Source organism: Chenopodium quinoa, unplaced genomic scaffold, assembly GCF_001683475.1.
Source record: "Chenopodium quinoa cultivar QQ74 unplaced genomic scaffold, ASM168347v1, whole genome shotgun sequence".
NCBI lineage: Eukaryota > Viridiplantae > Streptophyta > Magnoliopsida > Caryophyllales > Amaranthaceae > Chenopodium > Chenopodium quinoa.
The window spans coordinates 1,321,445-1,344,006 of NW_018743792.1; the positions used below are offsets into that span (position 1 = coordinate 1,321,445).

Consider the following 22,562-nt stretch of genomic DNA (forward strand, 5'->3'; position numbering starts at 1 on the left):
TTAGAAATGAGAAAGAGGTAAGTTTACATAGTGTTCGAATGTCAAATAATTTACTAGTGTTAATGTGGTTGGTATTAAGTAGAGCTGTGTCCAAATTGTATTGATCGATTTTTTTGGTTTTAATTATAACATATTATTTTCTACATACACAGATTTGTTATTGATGTCTATACATAGTGGTTCTAGCTAGTGCTATGGTTGGATCCCGAACATGGTTTGGTGGAATTCTCTATCGTTCAGGTCTTAGGCGTCATGGAAATGAAAAGTTTCTTGAATTTCAATTAACATCCCATCTGGTAAACCTTATTAATTTCCATGTATTGTACTTTCTTTTATTTCCTTGTGTTAACAACCAAGAAATTTTTTTTCTTTCCTAATTTAATATCATACCACTTTGACTTAATTTTTTGGTGATCTTGTATCCTTTCAATGAATGCAATTACTATTTGTGATATTGCATTTGGCAAATCAGCCATTATGGTGGATTAGCTAAGCACAATCTACAATACACGTCGGTCCTTACAAATGCACTACTACTTTTGCCTCATACATGTTTTAGGCCAACCCAAGTTTGGGAAAATGAGATATTGGATTGAAGCCTAGCATATGCACACAATTAAGACTAGCATATGCACACAATTAAACCACTAGTTGGTCGGCCCAACGCCAAGTTTAAATTAACTTTCAAACTTGGGCAAGGAATTTTCTTTCTAAGGAATATTATTACATCATCAAGGACTAGAACTATATGCAGTGCGTTCATACAATCTTCACAACATGATTTATGAATAGAATTATATAGTGTCTCATTATTACCTTAGCACATTAACAATCTCATATCAATCTTGACTCATTATTAAATACCTTGTTTGCTTTTTCATCTTACATATAATATAATGTCCTTTATTATCACAATAGATAGCATAATACTCTTTAATTATACAACTGTCTAATCAACAACTATTTTTGTTATAATGCGTTGAATCAATATGCTTTTATTCCTTATTTGGACCTACTTTTAGGGCTTACACATCTTTTGTATTATTGAAATATCTAGTTTGGGAAGAATTTTTATACTATAACATTCTTAATCGACGCTTCTTTTTTTGTTCTTTGACATCTTTCCAGGAACAAAGGTTACAAAGGTTGCGAGACAGATGTCAAGTTTCTTTTGATGAAACTCGCTCTGATCATCAAGTAAGCTTCCTTGCACTTTATTTTGTTAGTCGCTAAATCTTAGTTCTAATTAGTTATAACATTATTAATTTATAAAATCTTTATTTATTATGTACTTCTCTATCCACTTTGAATCCATTACCAGTGCCTCCCAAATCGAAAAAGAGAATGAACACAAGAAGGAGGACAATCAAACAAAGAATAAAATATAGGGTTTACAATTAGCTATTTAAACATGCAAGGGATCATAGCTAAACAATAGGTGGTCATCATGTAATTCTTGTTGTTTTCCACACCTTATTAGTTATCCCTAACATTTTAATTGAAAATTAATTAACTTGAAAATTCATTTATTCCTTAAAGGCTTGTTGTGCTTTAGCCACCTTCAAATATTTTTAACAATAACATTTTTTAAATCTTATAACTTCATTAGGTGTTGTTGGCTTGGGGATTTAAAATTTGTCTATAATGATGCATTGGTATGAACAATGTATAATAAAAAATCTCAAGGTGCACCTAAATCAATAAAGGTCCTACTATGCCTAGGCCAGTGCGCTTCGATTGATGTGTCGTGAGGTGCATATTTAGAAAAATTCACTATGGTGTCTTATGTGTGTCTTTGGTGAACCTCATGGCTCATGCACCTAAAATAAAACTGTGCCTTACCTACGAGCAAAAAAGAGCTCTATGCTAATTTCATAGGACTTGAATGTTGTTTTTATATACACTGGATATGATTGTTCAATATATTTTTGATAAAAACGTTGTTCATTTGCAATTAGACACTAGCAAATCGACAATAAATGTGTGTTTATGTACAGGAATCGCTAAAAGCATTGTGGTATGCTGCCTTTCCAAATGACCGTCTTACCGGTTTGGTTTCAGAACAATGGAAAGATATGGGTTGGCAAGGCTCAAATCCATCAACAGATTTTAGGTAAGGGGGTTTCTAGTCCATAAAGCACCATGCATATAACATGATGTTCAGTTCTAAATTAAAATTTTGTTTAAATTATAAAGTTTAATTAGCATAGATGATGTTTCCAATGCGTGTAATATGGAATTATGAGGATTCGGTAAGAATCAAACCATGTTTCATTACTAATAATCTAATTAGTAGATAATATTCGGATTTATTTGGTGTCACTTCACTATCAATAAAACAATCTCTGTTTTTTTATTTCTTTTTTTTTTTTTTTTTTTTTTTTTTTTTTTTTTTTTCACTACCATTTTTGGATGTTCATGAACCTAATCCCTAGCCTTGATTTTATGTGTCTTTAATGTTAAATGTTTTGATAAATGATGAACTCGTATAGATCTAAAATGAGAATATTGTACAAAGAAGAACTTAAGGATATCATCATGTCTGCTTCATACATGTTTTGCTCTATGTCATATAATAATTTTTTAACACTAAGCTAATGTTGGCTATTTTTTTAATAGGTATAATAATATGTTAAATATAGAAAGAAATTTATGAAATCAATTGATCTTGTTATCATCCTCATGAAATTTTTTCCTACATTATGATTAAATACAGGGGTTGTGGCTTCATATCACTGGAGAATTTGCTCTTTTTTGCCCGAACATACCCAGTAAATTCTCTCTTTACTCCACTAGTCTTATATATAGTTATAATAATATGATTAAATCAGTTCCTATGATTTCATCACTAATTTCTTTTTAGATTGTTTTATGTTATTCATTGGTTTTCTGTCTTAGCAACTTGAATATGTTTTCTCAAACTTCATGCACTTACAAATGCAGGTCTCTTTTCACAAGCTATTGCACAAGCAAGATGGCAAGAGAGCAATGTGGGAATATCCCTTTGCTGTGGCTGGGATTAATGTGACTTATATGCTTATTCAGATGTTGGATCTATTCTCAGGTTTGCCTGTGTGAGCTTTGATACCTATTGTTTTAAGCTAGCTCTCTACTTTCCTTCGTTTCTTTTTAGTAGCATCACTTTTCTAAAATGGAAGTTTCAAATTAGTTGCTTCACTTTCTTAGTTAGTTAATAAAGTTTCTCTATCTCTCTCCTATCACATGTATGATGGATTTTTTTTATTATTTTTTTCTCTCTCTTTTTTTTTTCTCTCTATCTCTCTCATCTCCAAATACATTAAAAAATTACAATACCGAAAATTTAAACTAAATACAATGGAACATACAAAAATACACTAAAATAGGACGAGATTATGCTGTACTTAGGATAATATTAGCCCTCCCCATATACATGCTGTTGGGATAACCTATGCTAATTTACCCTATGATTCTCCAATTTCTTAGAATGAAAAACATAGCATAAGGATTCATGGACATGTTTTTGTGAAGCATTGTGTGAGAAAGAAGAATAAAATAACTGATAATCTACATTGTCAATTAAATTGATTATATAGAGATTGACATGGCAGTTATTAATCCCAAAAATAACCGCCGTTCAATTCTATCCGAAAATCATCAATATAATTAATAAAAAATAAAATTTAAATAAATTGGCAATGTTAATCAAATATTATATTGATAAAAATACTACTAATCAAACCACTAGTATAACCATGACCAATTTCAATTACATAAGCCCAAACATATTGTTACACATAGCACACACAAATTAATAAACACATGCATGCTTTTATTTTCTTTCCATGTGGGAGAACTTTTCCCACCCTAAGGTTCACACAATTTGAAGACTATTTACAATAATATATTGTCTAGAAATCCGCACTTTACAAAGTCATGCAACTAAAAACAACGGAGAAATTGAAGCAGATATTTTGCCATTGTAAATACATTACTTTTTGACAAATTTAGGGTGAAAAACTTAAAGAATGACCTGTTTATTATTCATCAATAGATAGAGTATTTATACAAACTCAAAGTTTTATATGTGGCTGGCCACATGGTGTGGCCAACCATAATAAGGATTATTTCGTTAGTGTAATAGCGGTTACTTGGTCAGTGTTAAAGGGGTTACTTCGTCAGTGTTACCGGGGTTACTCGGTCAGTATTACAGGGGTTATTTGATTAGTGTTATATGGGTTACTTTGTTTTTTTATATGTGGCCACATGGTGTGGCCAGCCACACACAAGACGGGCTGTTATACAAAACCTACGCTCATAAGATAGGAAACAATTTTCCTAAAAAATATATTAACATAATCATAAACCTTGTTTCGGGGTTTTTTGATGTGTCATGCGGGAGAGTTACAACACTAGAACTGGTAGCCGACCACCTGTACCTGCACAAGCACGGAGACTCCGGTTGGTTGGAGTTCCGCCTCCGATGATCAAGTTAGAATACGTCCGAGTGAGTAAACGTGCGGAAAAGTAAATGGTCTCTCGGATTCCAGGAGATTCTGCAATTAATATAACTCGGTATTTGTATATGTATTTATGAAGGTGCATGAATGTGCAATAAATGAGGACTTTCCTCTATTTATAGTAGAAGGAGATCAGTTCCCCTATTAGGGTTACAGTGCCACGTGTCAGCAGAGGAGTGTATCCCATTGGGCCTCTCTGAGGCTGACACATGTTAGCATACCATTGGGCCACGTGGCATAGGGTAATTTTACCCAAAACAAACCTAAAGATATATTCTCTAACTAATATACATAAATAAACCTAAATATGTTATTTTCTTAATGATATCTACGGAAAATATATCATACATATATTTTTCGATATCTCATATCTCTAACACCCTCCCGCAATCGTAATGGCAGTAACACGAACGTTGCGATTGGAAATTCTTTTTTTGGTTGAAGTCGAGATGCACTACTTTGGTGATGTTGCCTTCAATTTTTTTTCCTTCTTTTTCAATGATGACAACGTTTATCTTTTTCGAACTCACCAGTCATCAATCAAGCAGGAACGTCATTCATTTCGAACTTGCAAATATAACAATTTTGGTTTTTTCATGAGCAAAACCGAGCTCCAATCAAATATTGGTTTTTCAGAGCAAACCACACTCATTTGTTTTTTCTAAGCAAAACCGAGCTCTAATCAAATATTGTTTGTTCAGAACAAACCACACTCAATCTCTTTTTGGTTTTATTTTAGAGCAAAACCAAACTCATATCAAAAGGAGCAAAATCATGCTCGAATCAAATTACAAACCCTGTCTCACGACACAAGGAGAACCAATATATCTTGTCTCATAACACAAGAGAGTTTTTTTTTTTTTTTTTTTTTTTTTTTTTTTTTTTTTTTAAAAGAAATTTCTTCATTTCCATAAAGATGCAACATTGGAGGAAACCCACACATACACTCCAACTTAACCAAATCATCACATACCACCGTATGTTTATTCCATCAATCACAATATCAAAAAGGTATCTCAAAGGCACTAAATGTGCACAGCAGAAGTATTAAAAAAATCTTATCTAATATATAAAGGGGAGTTTTTTCCCGACTTCTTAGAGAGCCACGTAGGATTGTGAATTTTAGTTATAACCAATCAAACAAGAGATTTATAATATTTTTTAGAATTAAATAATTCAAATGCCACATAAGCGAAATTGGCGAATGAGATTTTAAAGTTTAAATTAACTAAATATTCAATATTATCTTTTGATATTAGAAATTTTATCTAATATATAGCGAGAAAATTCTTAATTTAGTTTAAAATGAAAATAAAATAATACAATACGTATAACGATTAAAATAATAATTTTTATCACATACATTAAAAAAAATATTTGTTTTAAAAAAAATACAAATAAACTGTACATCACACGGGTTTCATCTAGTTAAATATATTTTTGGCTAAAGGTTTATCCCACGGTAGGTTTAATTATCTAACCCACTGGCAAGGGGGGGGGGAGGGGATATTTTTATGAACACTCCCAAGATCTTACTTGCTCTTGATACCATGACAAATTCGTATGAACTCGACTTATATCACACATATATTTTCCGATATCTCATATCTCTAACACTTTTGTAGTTACCAAAGCTAGCCATTGAAGTATAATCATTGTCGTTTATTATCAATTACTTTCTTAGTAATTTAATGCAAGTTCTTAATCCATTGGGCAACTTTTATATTTCTTTACACAATATACAAATTAAAGAATTTCTTTATTGTCTCATTACATTAGGATCATAAAAAATAACATGTGCGCATATGTAGTTTTTTTTTTTTTTTTTTTTTTTTTTTTTTTTTTTTTGACAAAGAGATCATTAAACGAAATAATATTATTACAATCTAGACTAAGTTAAAAAGTACAAGCCACACACACTATAAAAACTACTCATACAAACCAAAATAAAACAAAGCATTAAAAGTTGGTTAACATTATTACAACCAAAATCATATGTTTGATGCATGCTACTCATTGCAGATAAACCAAGATGCATTTCAGGAGTGAATTTTGTTAAGATGCTTGGAGGTGAGTTATTTTTTAGATTGCCAAACTACTTTTTTGGATAGGTATATTAATTCATGTCATTGAAATCAATATAACTTTATTTGGGTCGGGTCACACTTGCATTTATTGTTTATTACACATCAATCCCATAATATAGTGTACTAATTAGTTTTTAAGTGTATAGTCCTAAAATGTTCATTTAAAACAAAAATAAATAAATAAACAAATAAATAAATAAATAAATAAAAAATATTGTTTTTTAAAAACACATTTAACAAATTAGCCTCACAACACTAATATTATTTGAACAATGTCTCAATTTTATTTTGACAATATATGCCTGCTGCATTATTAAATATTCATTGAAAATAAAGTATTTCTTCGGTTGTGATATATGTAGCCCTTAGGGTTATGTATAAAAATAAAATATACTTCCTAAAATGAAATTAAAATGAAATTCATGACAAAATCACACACAGATCGGTGTAATTAATATTAATCTATCTTCAATATATTCTTTTTTTGCTTCTTATACATAGCCCTTAGGACTATGTTTATCATTTTTCTTATTTCTTTAATCCCAACATTTAAGCATGATTATTAATAGTTAAGTTTCAAATATTCTTCATTGATGGACTGTCTAAAGCTGACACGACTCGAAAAATTAACTTGGGAATGATCATAATTTTACTTGCTTGAAACCGAAATAATAGTGACCTGACTGAATCTGATATGACCTAATTTGAAATTAGCTTAAGATATACAGGCTGGGTTGATGTTTAAGGATCGGAGTTAAATCGAGTTTTCTCATTTCAGGTTTGAGCTTGGTTTAGACGAGGTTAATAATTTGCAGGTTATATTCGAGTTGAGTCATTTACAGGTCGAATCATGTTCGAGTTTGGGTCTTGAATTCTCAAGTCACTTATACCAAACTTGAACATGATATTGACTTGATATGTACTTAACTAGACCCATACCTAACCGTTGATCTTACAATTAGTCGATAATAAACTTAACACGAACTTGATAATAACCCAACCTGCTCCAAATGTAGCCCGATCCAACAATGGCCCGACCCAATATTGACCAGAACTCGCCGACAACCCAACTTATAATCGACATGACAAAAAATTAAACTAAACCCAAATAACATACTAACAAACCCATATCAAACCTGAATTGAGTAGATTTAAACTTGAAATGAATCAACTTGAACATAACTCAACATGAACCCAACTTGAACCTAATAAAATGCATGACTTGGCATCACTTGACTTGAATATTACAACACAAACTGAACCCCAGTAGATGAGCCCATCAAACCCTACATGACCTAGCCAAATTGACCTGACCTGCATTAACCTAACTCAAATCTAATCTGAACACTCAAATTGACAACTCTATTAGTGGAGCAAGTAAATCTCAAACTGATTGCAACAATTTTTCTTTAATCTCAACATCCATTATCGATTAAATTAATTTCAACTTGCTTTAATAATCTTTTTGCAAACATATTAAATAATTAAATTTATAACATTGTATCGTACTTATTTGTTAACTTTTATAAGTATACTCTTATGCTCCACGTTCAATAATTACCTTAAAATTAGAAACAAATACTGTATTATGGGACGAAGGGAGTATCTTATGTAGTATACCATGTGTACCAATTACAAAATATAACTCACAATAATGAATATTACATGCAATGGTCAGTTGTTATCAAATTTCGGTGGGACACTAAAACGAAATACCAAAGCTACAAAAGGTCATAAACTCATAACTCATAACATACTTCATGAATTGTTGTAGTTTTAAGCTAATCTAATTTCTAGGATATTTTGCATTTTACTAACAATAACCATTTTTTTTTAATAATATTTTTTTCATTTAAGAACTTATTAAAAGACAACATATTATATTATTTCACCACTTAATAATTTTCGTTAAGAAAATATAGTTAATTTCTATGTTATTATTTTTAAAGACCATCGATTTTTGTGCTGAAAACTTGTTTAATTAGGTTTTGGGGGTCATATTTGCTCTTAACAAAGGGGAATGAGAAGAGGGAAGAACGAGGACTTGGAGAAGGGGGTTTCTGCTAGAAGATGATGACAAGTGAGATGAAGGCCGTTGGTGTATGGGGAGGGAAGAAATGTGGTTGACAGAGGAGAGAGATGGGGTTTCTAGGGGGGGGGGGGCGGAGGGAGAAGATAGAGGTTTTCGATAAGGGGGAGGAAGGAGACGGGGTCGTCATTGAGGAGGTGGTTTGAGATGGGAGCTAGTGAGGGGGAGGCTGGAGATGGGTTCGCATGTGAAGGGGGAGGCTTGCTCGTGGGTGGTAGAAGGGAAGGTGGTCTACCATGGTGAGGGGAAAAAGAAATAATATGACTTTTTTTTAAAATAATTTAAATAATTAAATAAATTAGATGGTGACACGTGGATGAATAATCGGGTACAATAAGTGCCACTAAAATTGAATATGGATTCTAGTTCGGATTAGTAAATAATAATACAAAGTTGTAATAAAGTAGGGATTATTAGAATATTATTTCTATTTTTCTAAGATCAATTTCATCATAATTTTGTTGTGTATCATCTTCAAGTTTTCCTTTATAACTCTATTTCCCTTGGTTGCTTGCAGAAGATGAAGAGGCCTTTGATGTTCTATTTTGTATTGCTTTTGAAATGATGGACGGCCAATGGCTTGCTATGAATGCCTCGTACATGCAATTCAATGTATTGGTTCCTTTATACCCTCCCGTTGTTGACATCTTTGTTATTGGCTCCATTTCTTTCTTCAAACTATGTAATTGTTGCCCTTTTGTGCAGGATGTTTTACAAGCAACACGAACACAACTGGAGAGAGAGTTGTCTTTGGATGATATGCAAAGAGTACAAGATCTTCCAGCTTACAATCTCCTATACAAATAATCACTTATAAATTTTTAAATTTGGATCTCTTTTTGACTAGGGTGGTGTCGAAAATTATTTATGACATAAAAATGAATGGGAAATCGACCTGTTCTAGTCGGAAAGCAATGTGTGATTGTGTTGTATGGCATGCTGATAAAGCTAAGTTCACCGGGGATGTTTTTTCAAGATACATTCACTACGTGACTACTCCAATTCCTTTCGTTGAGAAACCACGTCACGTATCACCTTTGATCGGTCATAATGTAGGGTAGACCAAGTTGTATATATTGTTCTGTACAAATGATTACTCTTAGATTTTCTTACATTCATTGTAGCAATTGTTAATCCAAAAAATCTTTAGAATAAAAGACAAGTAATTCACAATACATTTAGGATATGATAAAGTGATTCTGAAATCATCATAATGTAATTACCCCTGCCACGTGGTCCAATGAGGGCCTGACACGTGTCACCCTCATACAGGTCCAAGGGGATCCAATAAGAGGATGCCACGTGGCATTGAACCCTAATGGGGGAGCAGATTCTCATTTGCTATAAATAGAGGAATCATCCTCATTTATTGGCATTCATAAATACATACACAAATCCCGAGCAATATTAGTTGCGGAATCTCCCAGAATCAGAGAGAAACACCCATTTTACTTTCTGCACACTTACTCATCCGGAATCATACTAACTTGATCTTCGGAGGCGGAACTCCACCCAACCGGAGTTTTCGTGGTTTTGCAGGTACAGAAGTCAGACGCTTATACCCAGTATTGTAACTCTCCCGAGGGACTCCAAAAACCCCCGAACATTTGGTGCCGTCTGTGGGGAGAGTACTAATGAGATGACATCTGATGCTGTACCGAATGCAGAGGGCAGCCGACCTACGGCTGACCCTGAGGTCCATACGGACCATGAAAGTGGCAGTGGTGACGATTACGACGTCGAAACCTACATGGCCCCAGACGGGTCATTCCGTTCTAGGTGCACCCGTTCCAAGGAAACAAGGGAACGGGGCCACGATAAAGTCGGTCCCAGCAACCCAGGCGGCAAGCCCGTGGGACAACCCCAGGCGGTGGAGGGTGCTGCCCCCGTCACCAGAGACGAGCTCATGAAGTTCATGACAAGTTTCAAAGGGGAAATAAAGGACATTATCAAGAAGTCAACTAGCTCAAACAAGGGTCAGCTGGCGAAGAAGCCTTCTCCCTCCGGGAAGAAGAAAATCAAAGACCTGGTGCCTACTCCTCACCCCAAACCCAAGGGGACGGAAGGGCCCCTGATCGACCTCTCCAAGCTTCACTTTCCCTGAATCAGGGCAAAGGAAGGTCATCCGGCATACACAGCCGGATGGGTCAAAGAAGACTTTCTCTGACGCCTTGATGTTCATCCAGGAGAAGAGAAGTTAGAGCATGTCTCAGTCGGCCTCTACGTCGACATACTCAGACAATTTCCAAAATGCTTCAATGAAGCATTCGGAGATGCAGCAAGAGAGTCAGTCACGCGGCGTGTCCGCACGTACTGGTCCTCACGTGATCCAGCAGGCTCCGTATGTGCCCCAATAGCAATACGCCCCGTATGGATCTCCATTCATGAAGTCGGCTCCTTTTGGGGGTTAGGCGGCATACCAGGTCCAGCCTATGGGCTGGCAGCTCCGGTTGCTAAACCTTGGGCAATAGCCTTCGGCTTTCTCCCGGGAAATAACCGAGGCGGCACAGCCGGCCAAGGTTAAAAATGTGTTGGTTAATACCTACGACGGTACCACCAACCCGGAAGACCACCTTATGGCATATACCAACCTCATGTACCTACAGGGGTTAGATGATGCCGCCTGGTGCAGATGCTTCCCGGCTACATTGAAGGGCATAGCCCAACGATGGTTTGGCAGCCTGCCGGCTAGGTGCATCAACAACTTTAAGACGCTTGCATACCTGTTTGCGTCTAACTTTTCAATGAACATCCCTGCTAAAAAGACAAGTCTCGACCTAGGGGCTATCCAGCAGGGTGACAAGGAGGGACTTCAGTCCTATGTCAGGCGGTTCAATCTGATGAGAATTCAGATTCAGGGACTGTCTGACGAAGTTGCATATACAGACTTCTTCAAGGGTCTGAAGGATGGGTCAACTTTTAAATTTGACCTTGTCCGTAAGAGGGTAGCTACCCTCCAGGAGGCGCTGATGGAGGCTGAGGCCTATATACAGGCAACTGAACTCTGCGCCATCAAGCACCCGTCGGAACCCAAGCGGTCTGACAGGAGAGACAGCCGGCCTACTCAGCCGGCCAACAAGGAAGAGAAGAAAAGAAAAGAAGTCTGGGCAGCAGACCGCCCAGGTCAGCCATCCACTAGTAGAAAATTTGAATTAGGCACCCCCCCTTAGCACCGGTTCTTGAAAAGCGGTGCCAAAATAAATGGGCGGGATTGGAAATTTGAGAGTTGGCACCGATTCTAACCTAAACCGGTGCCAAATAGCTTAATTAGCACCGGTTCAAACCGGTGCCATCCTTTATTAATAAAAAATAAAAAAAAACTGAAGCAGGGAGTGGAGTTGGCACCGGTTTAGAGAGTACCGGTGGCAATTACAGCAATTAGCTCCGGTTTGAACCGGTGCAAGTTTAAAAATAAAAAACCCGGGTGTTTTAATTATGCCCTTTGCTTCTAACGTCTCTGCCTCTGGTTTTCGCTGCTTTCCTCTTCTCTTCTGTTTTCGCTGCTTCCCTCTTCTCTTCTCTTTGCATTGCTTCCCTCTTCTCTTCTCTTTGCATTGCTTCCACTCCATTGAATTCGGGTTTAGACCTTCCATTGGAGCAGTTGCCGCCGCACGCACCACCTTCATCTCTCCTCCATTAAAGCATCTTCGAGGTAAGTATACCAGGTTTCAATTTCTCCATTGAATTCCTTCCCATTCATGGATTTTTGAGGATTTGCGAGTCATTTTAGTAATTGTAAGTTTCTTGTAATATAGGGTTTGTCAAATAAACGCGCAAGGCCCCCCTCCACAACGACCCTCCACATATATACTTAGCTTGTATATGGTTATGAAATGTAAGTTCTTGTTTTGATTTTTTAGCTATGTTACTTAATCTGTATGTGAGTATGTTGCTTGAATAGAACAAATTATGCTAATGTTGTATACGTGTGACATCTATTTTATATATATGCATGCTGGTTGGGGGGTTTTGGGGCTGCTGCTTGCTGGTTGTTGGGGGCTTCTAGGGCTGGTGGTGGTGTTGTTGTATGTGTGGCTGCTGCTGGTGGTGTTATTGTATGTGTGGCTACTGTTGTGAGTTGCTGTAGTGATTTGAGGTGATGTTTAGCTGCAAAGGGTGGAGAAGGTCTTGGGTGTTGGGTGTTTGGCGTGGTCGGTGATTAGGAGTAGTATGGCTACAATGGAGCTGAGGGAATGCGGGCTAGATGTGTAGTGTTTTGGTGTAGGTGTTTGAGTGAGGTAGTAGGGGAGCAAAATTAATAAATAAAACTTAGCCACTTATCTCTCGAATTATAAAATTGCAATTACTAAAATGAATAAATAAAACTTAGCCACCAGGGTTCAGTAGTAATAGGTCATATAAAATTGCAAAAATGCGAACCAAACATGTATAAATACATTGTGGCGATAAATTTGATATATAGGCGATATATAGGGTTAAGTAGTGTTATAAATTTTGTGGTTGTTGTGGTTTGTTGCCCCATTTTCTCTCTCATTCCTTAATCATATGCCCCTATATTTTCTTATTACCCATTTCTCATACTTACTAACTTTTGTTTATTCTTTTGTTTTTTCTTTTTTGCGTTTTTATAGATTCATATGTGATATGAAGTTCAATACCAGCTTGAAGACTACATATTTAGCTCAAGTGGGAAGTTAGAAAGATTACATCCATTGTATTGGTATGAATTATAAACTTCTCTAATAAGCTATGTATATTTCTTTCTCTATATTCTTTGAATAAAAGTTTTTTCATGACAAACTAAATACAACAATAAATATGTGAAATGCTTGCATCATCATATGCCTAGATACCTGTTCAAGGCTTTCTCATTAGGAGAAAGTCTTGAATAGTCCCCGGTTGGGACTGTTCTTGAACGTTTACTCTCACTTAGGTGGTGAATGTATGTCTTTTTTTTCGATTTTAAGGAACATCTTAGCTTACCATTTCCTCGATCACCATGTTCTCTGGGTACATATGTGGGTAAGTTATTACCAACATCGTGTACTTGGAGAACTACGGGGAAATGCTGCTGGATTTTCCTTAAAATTGGAAAGTCGATATACATTCACTAGTGAGAGTAAACGTTCAAGGATGGGTTAGGTTGGAGTGATAAGGGCCCTTTGGAAGCATATATGCATTTTTGTATCTATATGAATGTTATATGCATGTTGTGTGTTTGAATTTGATTTACATATATAATAGATGGTAGCAATTATACATGATTCGTAATATGTTGCAATGTTTAGAGACAATTTACTTAATGGAGAAGGATCGTGGCTGGATTCATGGTAGACGTGATACATTGGAATTCTTTAATGGGGTTCAAGAGTTTTGCGAGAGGGCTTCATCTTATCAGCGCAGAATGGGTTTCGATTGCCTCTATTGTCCTTGTGTTGATTGTAATAATGTGAAGGTGGTCAATAGTGTTGATATTGTTTAGGGTAAAAATACCCAATGCCACATGGCCCAGTAGAATCGTGACACGTGGCAGCTCACCAAAGGCCCAACGGGATCCAATCGGATGCTGCCAAGTGGCATCACAACCCTAATCAGGGAACATGTCTCCCCTACTATAAATAGAGGAATCCTCCTCATTTATTGGGCATTCATAAATTCATACACGAAACCCGAGCAATATTAATTGCGCAATCTTTCTAAATCAGTGAGAAAAACCTATTTACCTTCCGCACTATTACCCATCCGTAAATCATACTAACTTGATCGTCGGAGGCGGAACTCCACCCAACTGGAGTTTCGTGGTTTTGCAGGTACAGAAGTCAGGCGCGCATACTCCGTATTGTAACTCTCTCGAGGGACTAAAAACACCCGAAACAGTTGGCGCCGTCTGTGGGGAGAGTACTACTGAGATGGTATCCGATCCTGTACCGAATGTAGAGGGCAGCCGGCCTCCGGCTGACCATGAGGTCCATACGGACCATGAGAGTGGCAGTGGGGACGACTACGACGTCGAAACCTACATGGCCCCAGACGGATCATTCCGTTCTAGGCGCACCCGTTCCAAGGAAACAAGGGAACGGAGCCAAGACAAAGCTTGTCCCAGCAACCCAGGCGGCAAGCCTGTTAGACAACCTCAGGCGGAGGAGGGTGCTACCCCCGTCACCAGAGACGAACTCATGAACTCATGACTAGTTTTAAGGGGGAAATCAAAGATATAATCAGGAAGTCAGCTAGCTCCAGCAAGGGTCAGTCGGCAAAGAAGCCTTCTCCCTCTGGGAAGAAGCAAATAAAGGACCGAGTGCCTACTCCGCATCCCAAAAACAAGGCGACGGATGGGCCCCTAATCGACCTTTCGAAACTTCGTTTCCCCGAAACAGGGCAACGGAAGGCCATCCGGCATACACAGCCGGATGGGTCAAAGAAGATGTTCTCTGACGCCTGGTTATTCATCAGGGAGAAGAAAAGTCAGAGCATGTCTCAGTCGGCCTCAACGTCGACCTACTCAGACAGTTTCCGAAATGCTTCAATGAAGCATTCGGAGACACAGCAGGGGAGTCAGTCAGTCAGTATATCTGCACGTACTGGCCCTCATGTGATCAAGCAGCAGACCTGTATGTGCCCCAACAGCCCAGTATGGATCTCCATTCATGCAGTCGGCACCCTTCGGGGGCCAGGCGGCCTACCAGGTCCAGCTGCAAAACCTTGGGGAACAACCTTCTGCTTTCTCCCGGGAGATAACCGAGGCGGTACAACCGACCAAGGTTAAGAATGTGTTGGTTGGTGCGTACGACAGTACCACCAACCCGGAAGACCACCTAATGGAATACGCCAACCACATGTACCTACAGGAGTTGGATGACGCCGCCTGGTGTAGATGCTTCCCGGCTACGTTGAAGGGCATAGCCCAGCGATGGTTCGGCAACTTGCCGGCTGGGTGCATCAACAATTTCAAGATGCTTGCATACCTGTTTGCGTCCAACTTTTCCATGAATATCCCTACTAAAAAGACAAGTCTCGACCTAGGGGCTATCAAGTAGGGTGACAAGGAGGGACTTCGGTCCTATGTCAGGCGGTTCAATCTGATGAGAATTCAGATTTAGGGGCTGTCTGACGAAGTGGCATATACAGACTTTTTCAAGGGTCTGAAGGATGGGTCAACTTTTAAATTTGACCTAGTCCGCAAGAGGGTAGCCACCCTCCAAGAAGCGCTGATGGAGGCGGAGGCCTATATACAGGCAACTGAGCTCTGCTCTATCAGGCACCCGTCGGAGCCCAAGCGGTCCGACAGGAGAGACAGCCGGCATAACCAGCCGGCCAAAAAAGAAGAAAATAAAAGAAAAGAAGTCTGGGCAGCTGACCGCCCAGGTCAGCCGTCCCAGAAGAAACAAAGAAAGTTGGAACCGTACGTCCCAAAGTACGATTTCAACAAAGACTGCTCCTCCATCCTCATGGAGATAAAGGACCGGGTAACAATCGAAAAACCAGCTGCAATGAAAAGCTTTGTCAAGAACAGAGACAAAAGCAAGTATTGCCAGTTCCATGAGGACGTCGGCCATGACACCAATGGTTGCTATAGCCTCAGGCGGCTATTGGACCGTCTGGCCGATGAAGGGGTCCTGGAGTCCTATCTAGTGAAAACCAAGGGCAACCCCAAATCAAGTGGGGGACAGCCGTCCAAGAAGCCTGCTGCTAGCTCTGAAACGGATGAAGAACATATCTTCACCATTGCAGGCGGCTTCGCAAGCGGACGTCCCACTATCCGGGGTGCCAAGGATAAATCCGGAAACTATCCAACCCAGAAGATGAGGGCCAGGCGTCGAAAGACACCTTCCCTGAGATCTTCATCTCTTAGAAGGATAGGGGCATGGTCAGGCGGCCTCACGATGACCCCCTGGTCATCGAATGCAAAGTTGCCAATCAACGAGTTGGCCGAATCTTAATCGATACCGGGAGCTCATCTGACCTAATCAGTTACCAGTGCATGACAAAACTCAAGTATAAGCCTAGCAGCATGCACAAGACTCCCCATCCCCTAGTCGGCTTTGGGGGAGGAGTAGTGCATCCGGTGGGAATGATTGACTTACCCATCCGGCTAGGCGGTAAAGGAGAAGGGTGGCACATGGTCGTCAAGTTTCTGGTGGTCGAGGAATTGAAAGCCTACAACCTTATTCTGGGCCGCCCCATCCTTAACGAGTCCAAGGCTGTCATCATCCCATCTCTTATGATGATCAAGTTTCAGAAGGATGATGAATCAGTTGGTGCCCTAAGCGGGGATTAGAAGACGGCCAGGGAGTGTTACCTCTCAAACGTCAGGCCGACTGTAACAGCAGCCGGTCATACCGAGGAACCTGCTGACCTCGAAGAAGTGCCTGCCCCCAAGACAGTCGGCACGAAGCAAAAGGCGGACCAGTTGGGCCCCGCCAGAAAAACAAAATAGCAATCACTAGCCGGAGAAAGGCCGGATGAATCCTGACCCTAGCCGGTTGGTGAGAGCATTGATGTCGTCCTGGACGACAGCCGCCCTGACAGAACAGTCAAAGTTGGGACGGTTGCTCATGAAAAGCTGGGGGCAGACTTGCTCCAAATTCTGCGAGAATTCAAAGACATCTTTGCCTTTGAAGTGGAAGAGATGCCAGGCGTCAGCCCGGATCTAGCTGTCCACAAGTTAGCTGTTGATCCCAAAATAAAGCCGGTTAGGCAAAAGAAGAGGGATCATGGAGAGGAAAGGTCTCAGGCGGCAGCCGCCGAGGTCAAAAAGCTTCTGGATGCCGGGTTCATTCGGCAATGCTACTACCCGGATTGAGTAGCAAATGTTGTCCTTGTCAAAAAGCCGAATGGTACCTGGCGGATGTGTGTAGATTACACAGATCTGAACAAGGCATGCCCGAAGGATAGTTATCCCCTACCAAAGATCGACAGCCTGGTTGACTCTACAGCCGGCCATGCCTTGATGAGTTTCATGGACGCCTATTCAGGCTTCCATCAGATCCCCCTATGGAAGAAGGATCAGGAGAAGACGACCTTCGTCACTGACCAGGGGTTGTATTGTTACACGGTGATGCCGTTTGGCTTGAAAAATGCGCCTGCTACCTTTCAACGAATGATAAGCACGATTTTCATAAATCAAATCGGAAGGAATGTAAAGGCGTACATTGATGACATGATAGTCAAATCCAAGCAACAGGCGGGTCACATAGCCGACCTCCAAGAAACCTTCACCACCCTCAGGCGGCAAAAGGTCATGCTTAATCCCAAAAAGTGTGTCTTTGGTGTTGAGTCTGGGAAGTTTCTCGGATTTCTAATTGATCAAAGAGGCATAGAGGCCAATCGGATAAGGTGCAGGCGGTGATTGACATGTAGTCACCTCGCACTGTAAAGGAGGCCTAGAAGCTAATTGGTTGCCTGGAGGCACTAGGAAGATTCCTCATCCGGTCAGGTGACAAGTGCCTTTACTTCTTCCAAGCAATCAGGAAGAGGTCTAGATTTGAGTGGGGAGAAGAGGCTGAGGCGACATTTCAGAGGTTAAAACAACACTTGCATTCTTTGCCAAGGCTAATGAGCCCCTTGCCTAAGGAGGTTCTCTACATGTACCTAGCCGTCTCAGATCACTCCCTTAGTGCCGTCCTCTTTGTCGAGAGAGACGGCAAGCAGCTCCCGGTGTATTTCATCAGCCATATACTCAGGAATGCTGAGCTCCGGTACCCAATGATCGAAAAATTTGGGCTGGCTCTTTACAAAGCTTTCAAGCGGTTGAAGCCATATTTCTTGGCTCACCCGGTGACCGTCTATACTAATCAGCCACTCAAACGTCCAATGACTACCATAGAGTCATCCGGCAGAATGATCAAGTGGGCTGTTGAAATGCAAAGCTTGGAGATAACTTTTGAATCAAGGTGGGCAGTGAAAGGTTAGGCGTTTGCCGACTTCATTGTTGAAATGACTAGGCCGGCACAACCGGAGAATACCGATCAGGTTTGGAAGTTATTCGTAGACGGAAGCTCTACCTCGAACGGCTGTGGTGCAGGCGTGATTTGTAAAGCTCCGGAAGGAGATACTTATGAATATGCACTATGGTTCAAGTTTCAAGCTTCAAACAATGAAGCTGAGTATGAATCCCTGCTAGCCAGAATACGCATGTGTAAGGCAGTAGGGGCAAGAAAAGTTGACGCCTGTTCTGATTCTCAATTGATTGTTAGTCAATTCAATTGTGACTATGAAGCCACCCATCCGGCAATGATCAAATACCTTCAGGCGGTCAAAGACGAGGCAGGGACACTTGATGAATTCCATCTAAGTCAGGTGCCCTGGTCAGAAAATAATCAGGCGGATGCTTTGTCCAAATTGGCCTCATCTGCCACTTGTGATGCGCCTAGGTCAGTCTTCTGGGAGGTCATGGAAAAAAGAAGTATTGAGCATGACCCCATTGGAATTCTCGATCGAAGCTTTACCTGGATGGACCCCATCCAGGATTATTTGGTACACGGCACCTTGCCGGATGCCTCTTCAGAAGCGACAACACTTAAGAAACGAGCTTTAAGCTTTGAAATGTACAAGGGAGAACTCTTCAGAAAGGGTTACCTTCAGCTGTTACTGAAGTGTGTTACCCCCAAAAGGGGATAAGAAGTGCTAGAGGATCTACATGCGGGCTTTTTTGCTTCGCATATAGGCGGCAGGTCTCTTGCAAAGAGGGCCAGACGGCAGGGTTACTTTTGGCCCACCCTTAAGGCAGACGCCATGGATTTGGTGAATAAATGTGACAAGTGCCAAAGATTTGGCCGGCTCATACACCGTCCGGCAACTGATCTTACGGCTATCTACAGCCCGGTTCCATTTGCAAAATGGGGCATGGACATCTTGGGTCCCTATACGCCTACAACAGGCGACAGAAGATACATTCTGGTGGCTGTAGACTACTTCACCAAATGGGTTGAGGCAGAGGCGGTTAAAGGCATCAAGACAAAGGATGTCATCTCCTTCGTTTGGAGGAACATCATCACTCGGGTTGGGGTCCCTATGTCTATGGTGTTTGACAACGGTCCTCAATTTGAAACCCCTACCCTAAAAAATTGGTTGGGAGATCAAGGGATCTCACATTGTTTTTCATCTGTTGGCCGACCCCAAGAAAACGGACAAGTTGAAGCCTTCAACAAGCTCATCTCAGACGACATAAAAAAGAAGATTGAAAGAGCCGGTGGTCTTTGGGCGGATGAGTTACCTCACGTCCTTTGGGCCATCAGAACAACTGAAAAGGGGGCAACCGGTGAAACCCCGTTTCTCATGATATATGGCATTGAAGCCGTCTTGCCAATTAAGATTTATGACCCAACACTCCGAGTCATGGTCTATGACGAAGAGGCTAATTGGGAGGCCATGCGTCTTGCATTGGGTTCTCTCCCGGAACGCAGGGGCAATGCTGCCTTGCGCATGAGATATACCGGCTGAGAATGACGAGGGCTTACAACAGAAGAGTACACAAGCGGCCCCTCAAAGTGGGGGACTTTGTGCTACGAAAAATGGAGTCAACCGCTAGGGCAAATGAATAAGGAAAACTAACCCCATATTGGGAGGGCCCCTACCGGATTTTTGAAGAAGTAAGAGATGGCACGTATTGCCTGGAAACCCCAGACGGCAGGCCTTTAGCCAGAACCTGGAATGTAGACAATTTGAAAAAGTACTACTTCTAAGGAAATTGTAATTACTTTTTGTAAATAGAGTAAATGAGCAAAGGATACTTTATTTCAATTTTTTGTTTTAAAGTCCCATGTGCAATGCACACCCAGACACCTTTCAAAGTCCCGCGTGCAATGCACACCCGGGCACCTTTAAAAGTCCCGTGTGCAGAGCACAACCGGGCACCATTCAAAGTCTCTGTGCAAGGCACAACCGGGCACCTCTAAAAATTCCCTTGTGCAATGCACAACCGGGCTTCCTAAGTACCTAACTTAGCCGAATAAAGGCACAAAGCCAATATATCTTAAACCGTCTGCTTTAAATACAAAACAGGCATCCGACGACACCTATCCGGGTGAATTCGTTGAAGAGAACATCTCCCTTGCGGATAGCACATTGTTCTATGCGTCATATTCTCAAACGGCTTCAACCGCCTAGGTTGAAGATAACCCATGTACGTTTGAATGACTTATCGCAAACAAGATAAAACCGGCTATTGCCCCAATGCAATACAGACGGTAACTTAAATCTTGCTAAGCAGCCGGCTTTGCCCAAAAGCACTACAGCCGGACCCCGCTTCTATCCCGATTTTTACAATCATCTTCAAATTGACATTAGCTATTTCCCCAAGGCCATACAACCGATATAAATGCCTTATATTGCAACCGGCTATTGCCCCTAGGTAATACAGCCGGCAATTGACAACAATGTCAACTACATTTGTGCTTGGTTATTGCTCAAAAGCAATACAAGCGGTAATCCACATATTTATATATATCCGGATACCATTCAAGACGCATGCGTTCGGTACGATTCTATCCACATGGACGTTGAACTGAGCCAGCGTAGTCAACGAATTCAACTAACCCACCCTGTTGTACAACGCTCAAGGACCGCCTAATCGTTTGTCCGGATGTATATGGACGGCTGCCTGCTTAGAGTTGGTAACTATAAGCAAACAACCATCCAGGGGCAAGCAAGGTTCACACATCCGGCATATAGCATGATTTAACGATTTGATGCAAAAAAAATAAAGAGAAGAAAAGCGAGAAATTGAAAATATGCAAAGCAAACCGACACAGTCGGCACAAATATATTAAAAATATGTCAAATGTTAACCGGACCCCTGTCCAGGAAAACTGATACAAAAATTCAAGGCTCGCAGGCCGGTTAAAGAAAAGAAAGAAAAAATCCTACTGCTGCTGTTGCTGCTGCTCCAACTGCTGGCCTTGATAGGCGTTAGGGGCATCTTGGGTCTGCTGGGTTTGAGTTCCCTCATCTGGAACCTCACCTTCCGTGTGCTCCTCCCCTACGCCGGCCCACTCATCAAACGGCGCCGATTGCTGAAGCTCGAGAACTTGAGCATTAAATACTTTAGTTGTGTATTTGTACCTCAAGTCAAAGAAGGCGTAGTCGGTCTCCGGATGGATCATGGACCACGCCATCTTCATGCGTGCTTCGCAGTCACGCTCGTTCTCATTCACCAGCCGGGTCTTCTCAGCCGCCAGCTGGTTTAGAGCATCTTTCTTGGACTTGACCAAATCATTTTTGGCCTTGTCCAGCTCCCCCTGCAGCCGGGTGACCTCCTCCTTCAACCCAGTATTCTCCTTCTCCGTATCCTTCAGAGCTTGGATGTCAGTTTTGAGCTGGTCGATCTGGAGTTGACAGTCAGCAGCCGTCTCGTTGGCAGTGTCAGCAGCAGCCATCAGCTGCTGGATGAGTTCCTCTTGTTTCATCTCCCGGGCTTTAGTGTGGATTTCAAGCATTAGGGAGTTGTACTGACATACATCAATTAAATTGGCTGCCCGTTTCTGGGCATCCCTTACCTCCTCTTTCTTCTTTCGCAAGGGGGCTTTTAACCCATCCACTCTTACCATCGCCTGCAAGACCAACCGGTAATTGAGTTAGCAAAATTAAACTTAAAAACATAAGCTACCAAATCTCGCACAAAAGTACCTCATGCGTTAAAAAAGCAGATTGTGCAAAGCAACTACATCCGGCAACTTACCTCAGCCAGCAATGAGGTGATCTGGTCAAGGTTGACCTGGCTGACACCCGGCACAACCTCCCTCTCGGACCTGGTCAAGATCCTTATCATTCTCCTGGCATAGTTTTGCATGTCCGGCCAGCGAGAAGTGGTATCTGCATCATGAGATATATCGGTTAAGTGTTGGGAATAAACGACTCCTACATTCAGCCGGTTCCCGACCGAGTCTCCCGACTGAGAAGTATGAGACTTGACTCGAACTGGCCCAA

The 22,562-nt window shown here is 40.6% G+C and overlaps 1 protein-coding gene across 2 annotated transcripts; it reads left to right on the top strand.

The window, feature by feature from the left end:
* The first annotated feature begins 28 nt into the window (after window positions 1-28).
* Window positions 29-9,833, top strand: LOC110685151 (ELMO domain-containing protein A). 2 transcript variants are annotated; one of them, XM_021861610.1, is made up of 8 exons: window positions 29-286; window positions 1,119-1,197; window positions 1,998-2,113; window positions 2,717-2,771; window positions 2,944-3,064; window positions 6,522-6,569; window positions 9,193-9,287; window positions 9,381-9,833. In XM_021861610.1, the coding sequence occupies exons 1-8, from the start codon at window positions 195-197 to the stop codon at window positions 9,480-9,482; spliced, it is 708 nt and encodes a 235-aa protein (XP_021717302.1). In that variant the 5' UTR covers window positions 29-194; the 3' UTR covers window positions 9,483-9,833. The 2 variants fall into 2 exon arrangements, with proteins under 2 accessions (XP_021717302.1, XP_021717303.1); XM_021861611.1 differs by having other exon boundaries at window positions 170-296; window positions 1,129-1,197.
* The last annotated feature ends 12,729 nt before the right edge of the window (window positions 9,834-22,562 follow it).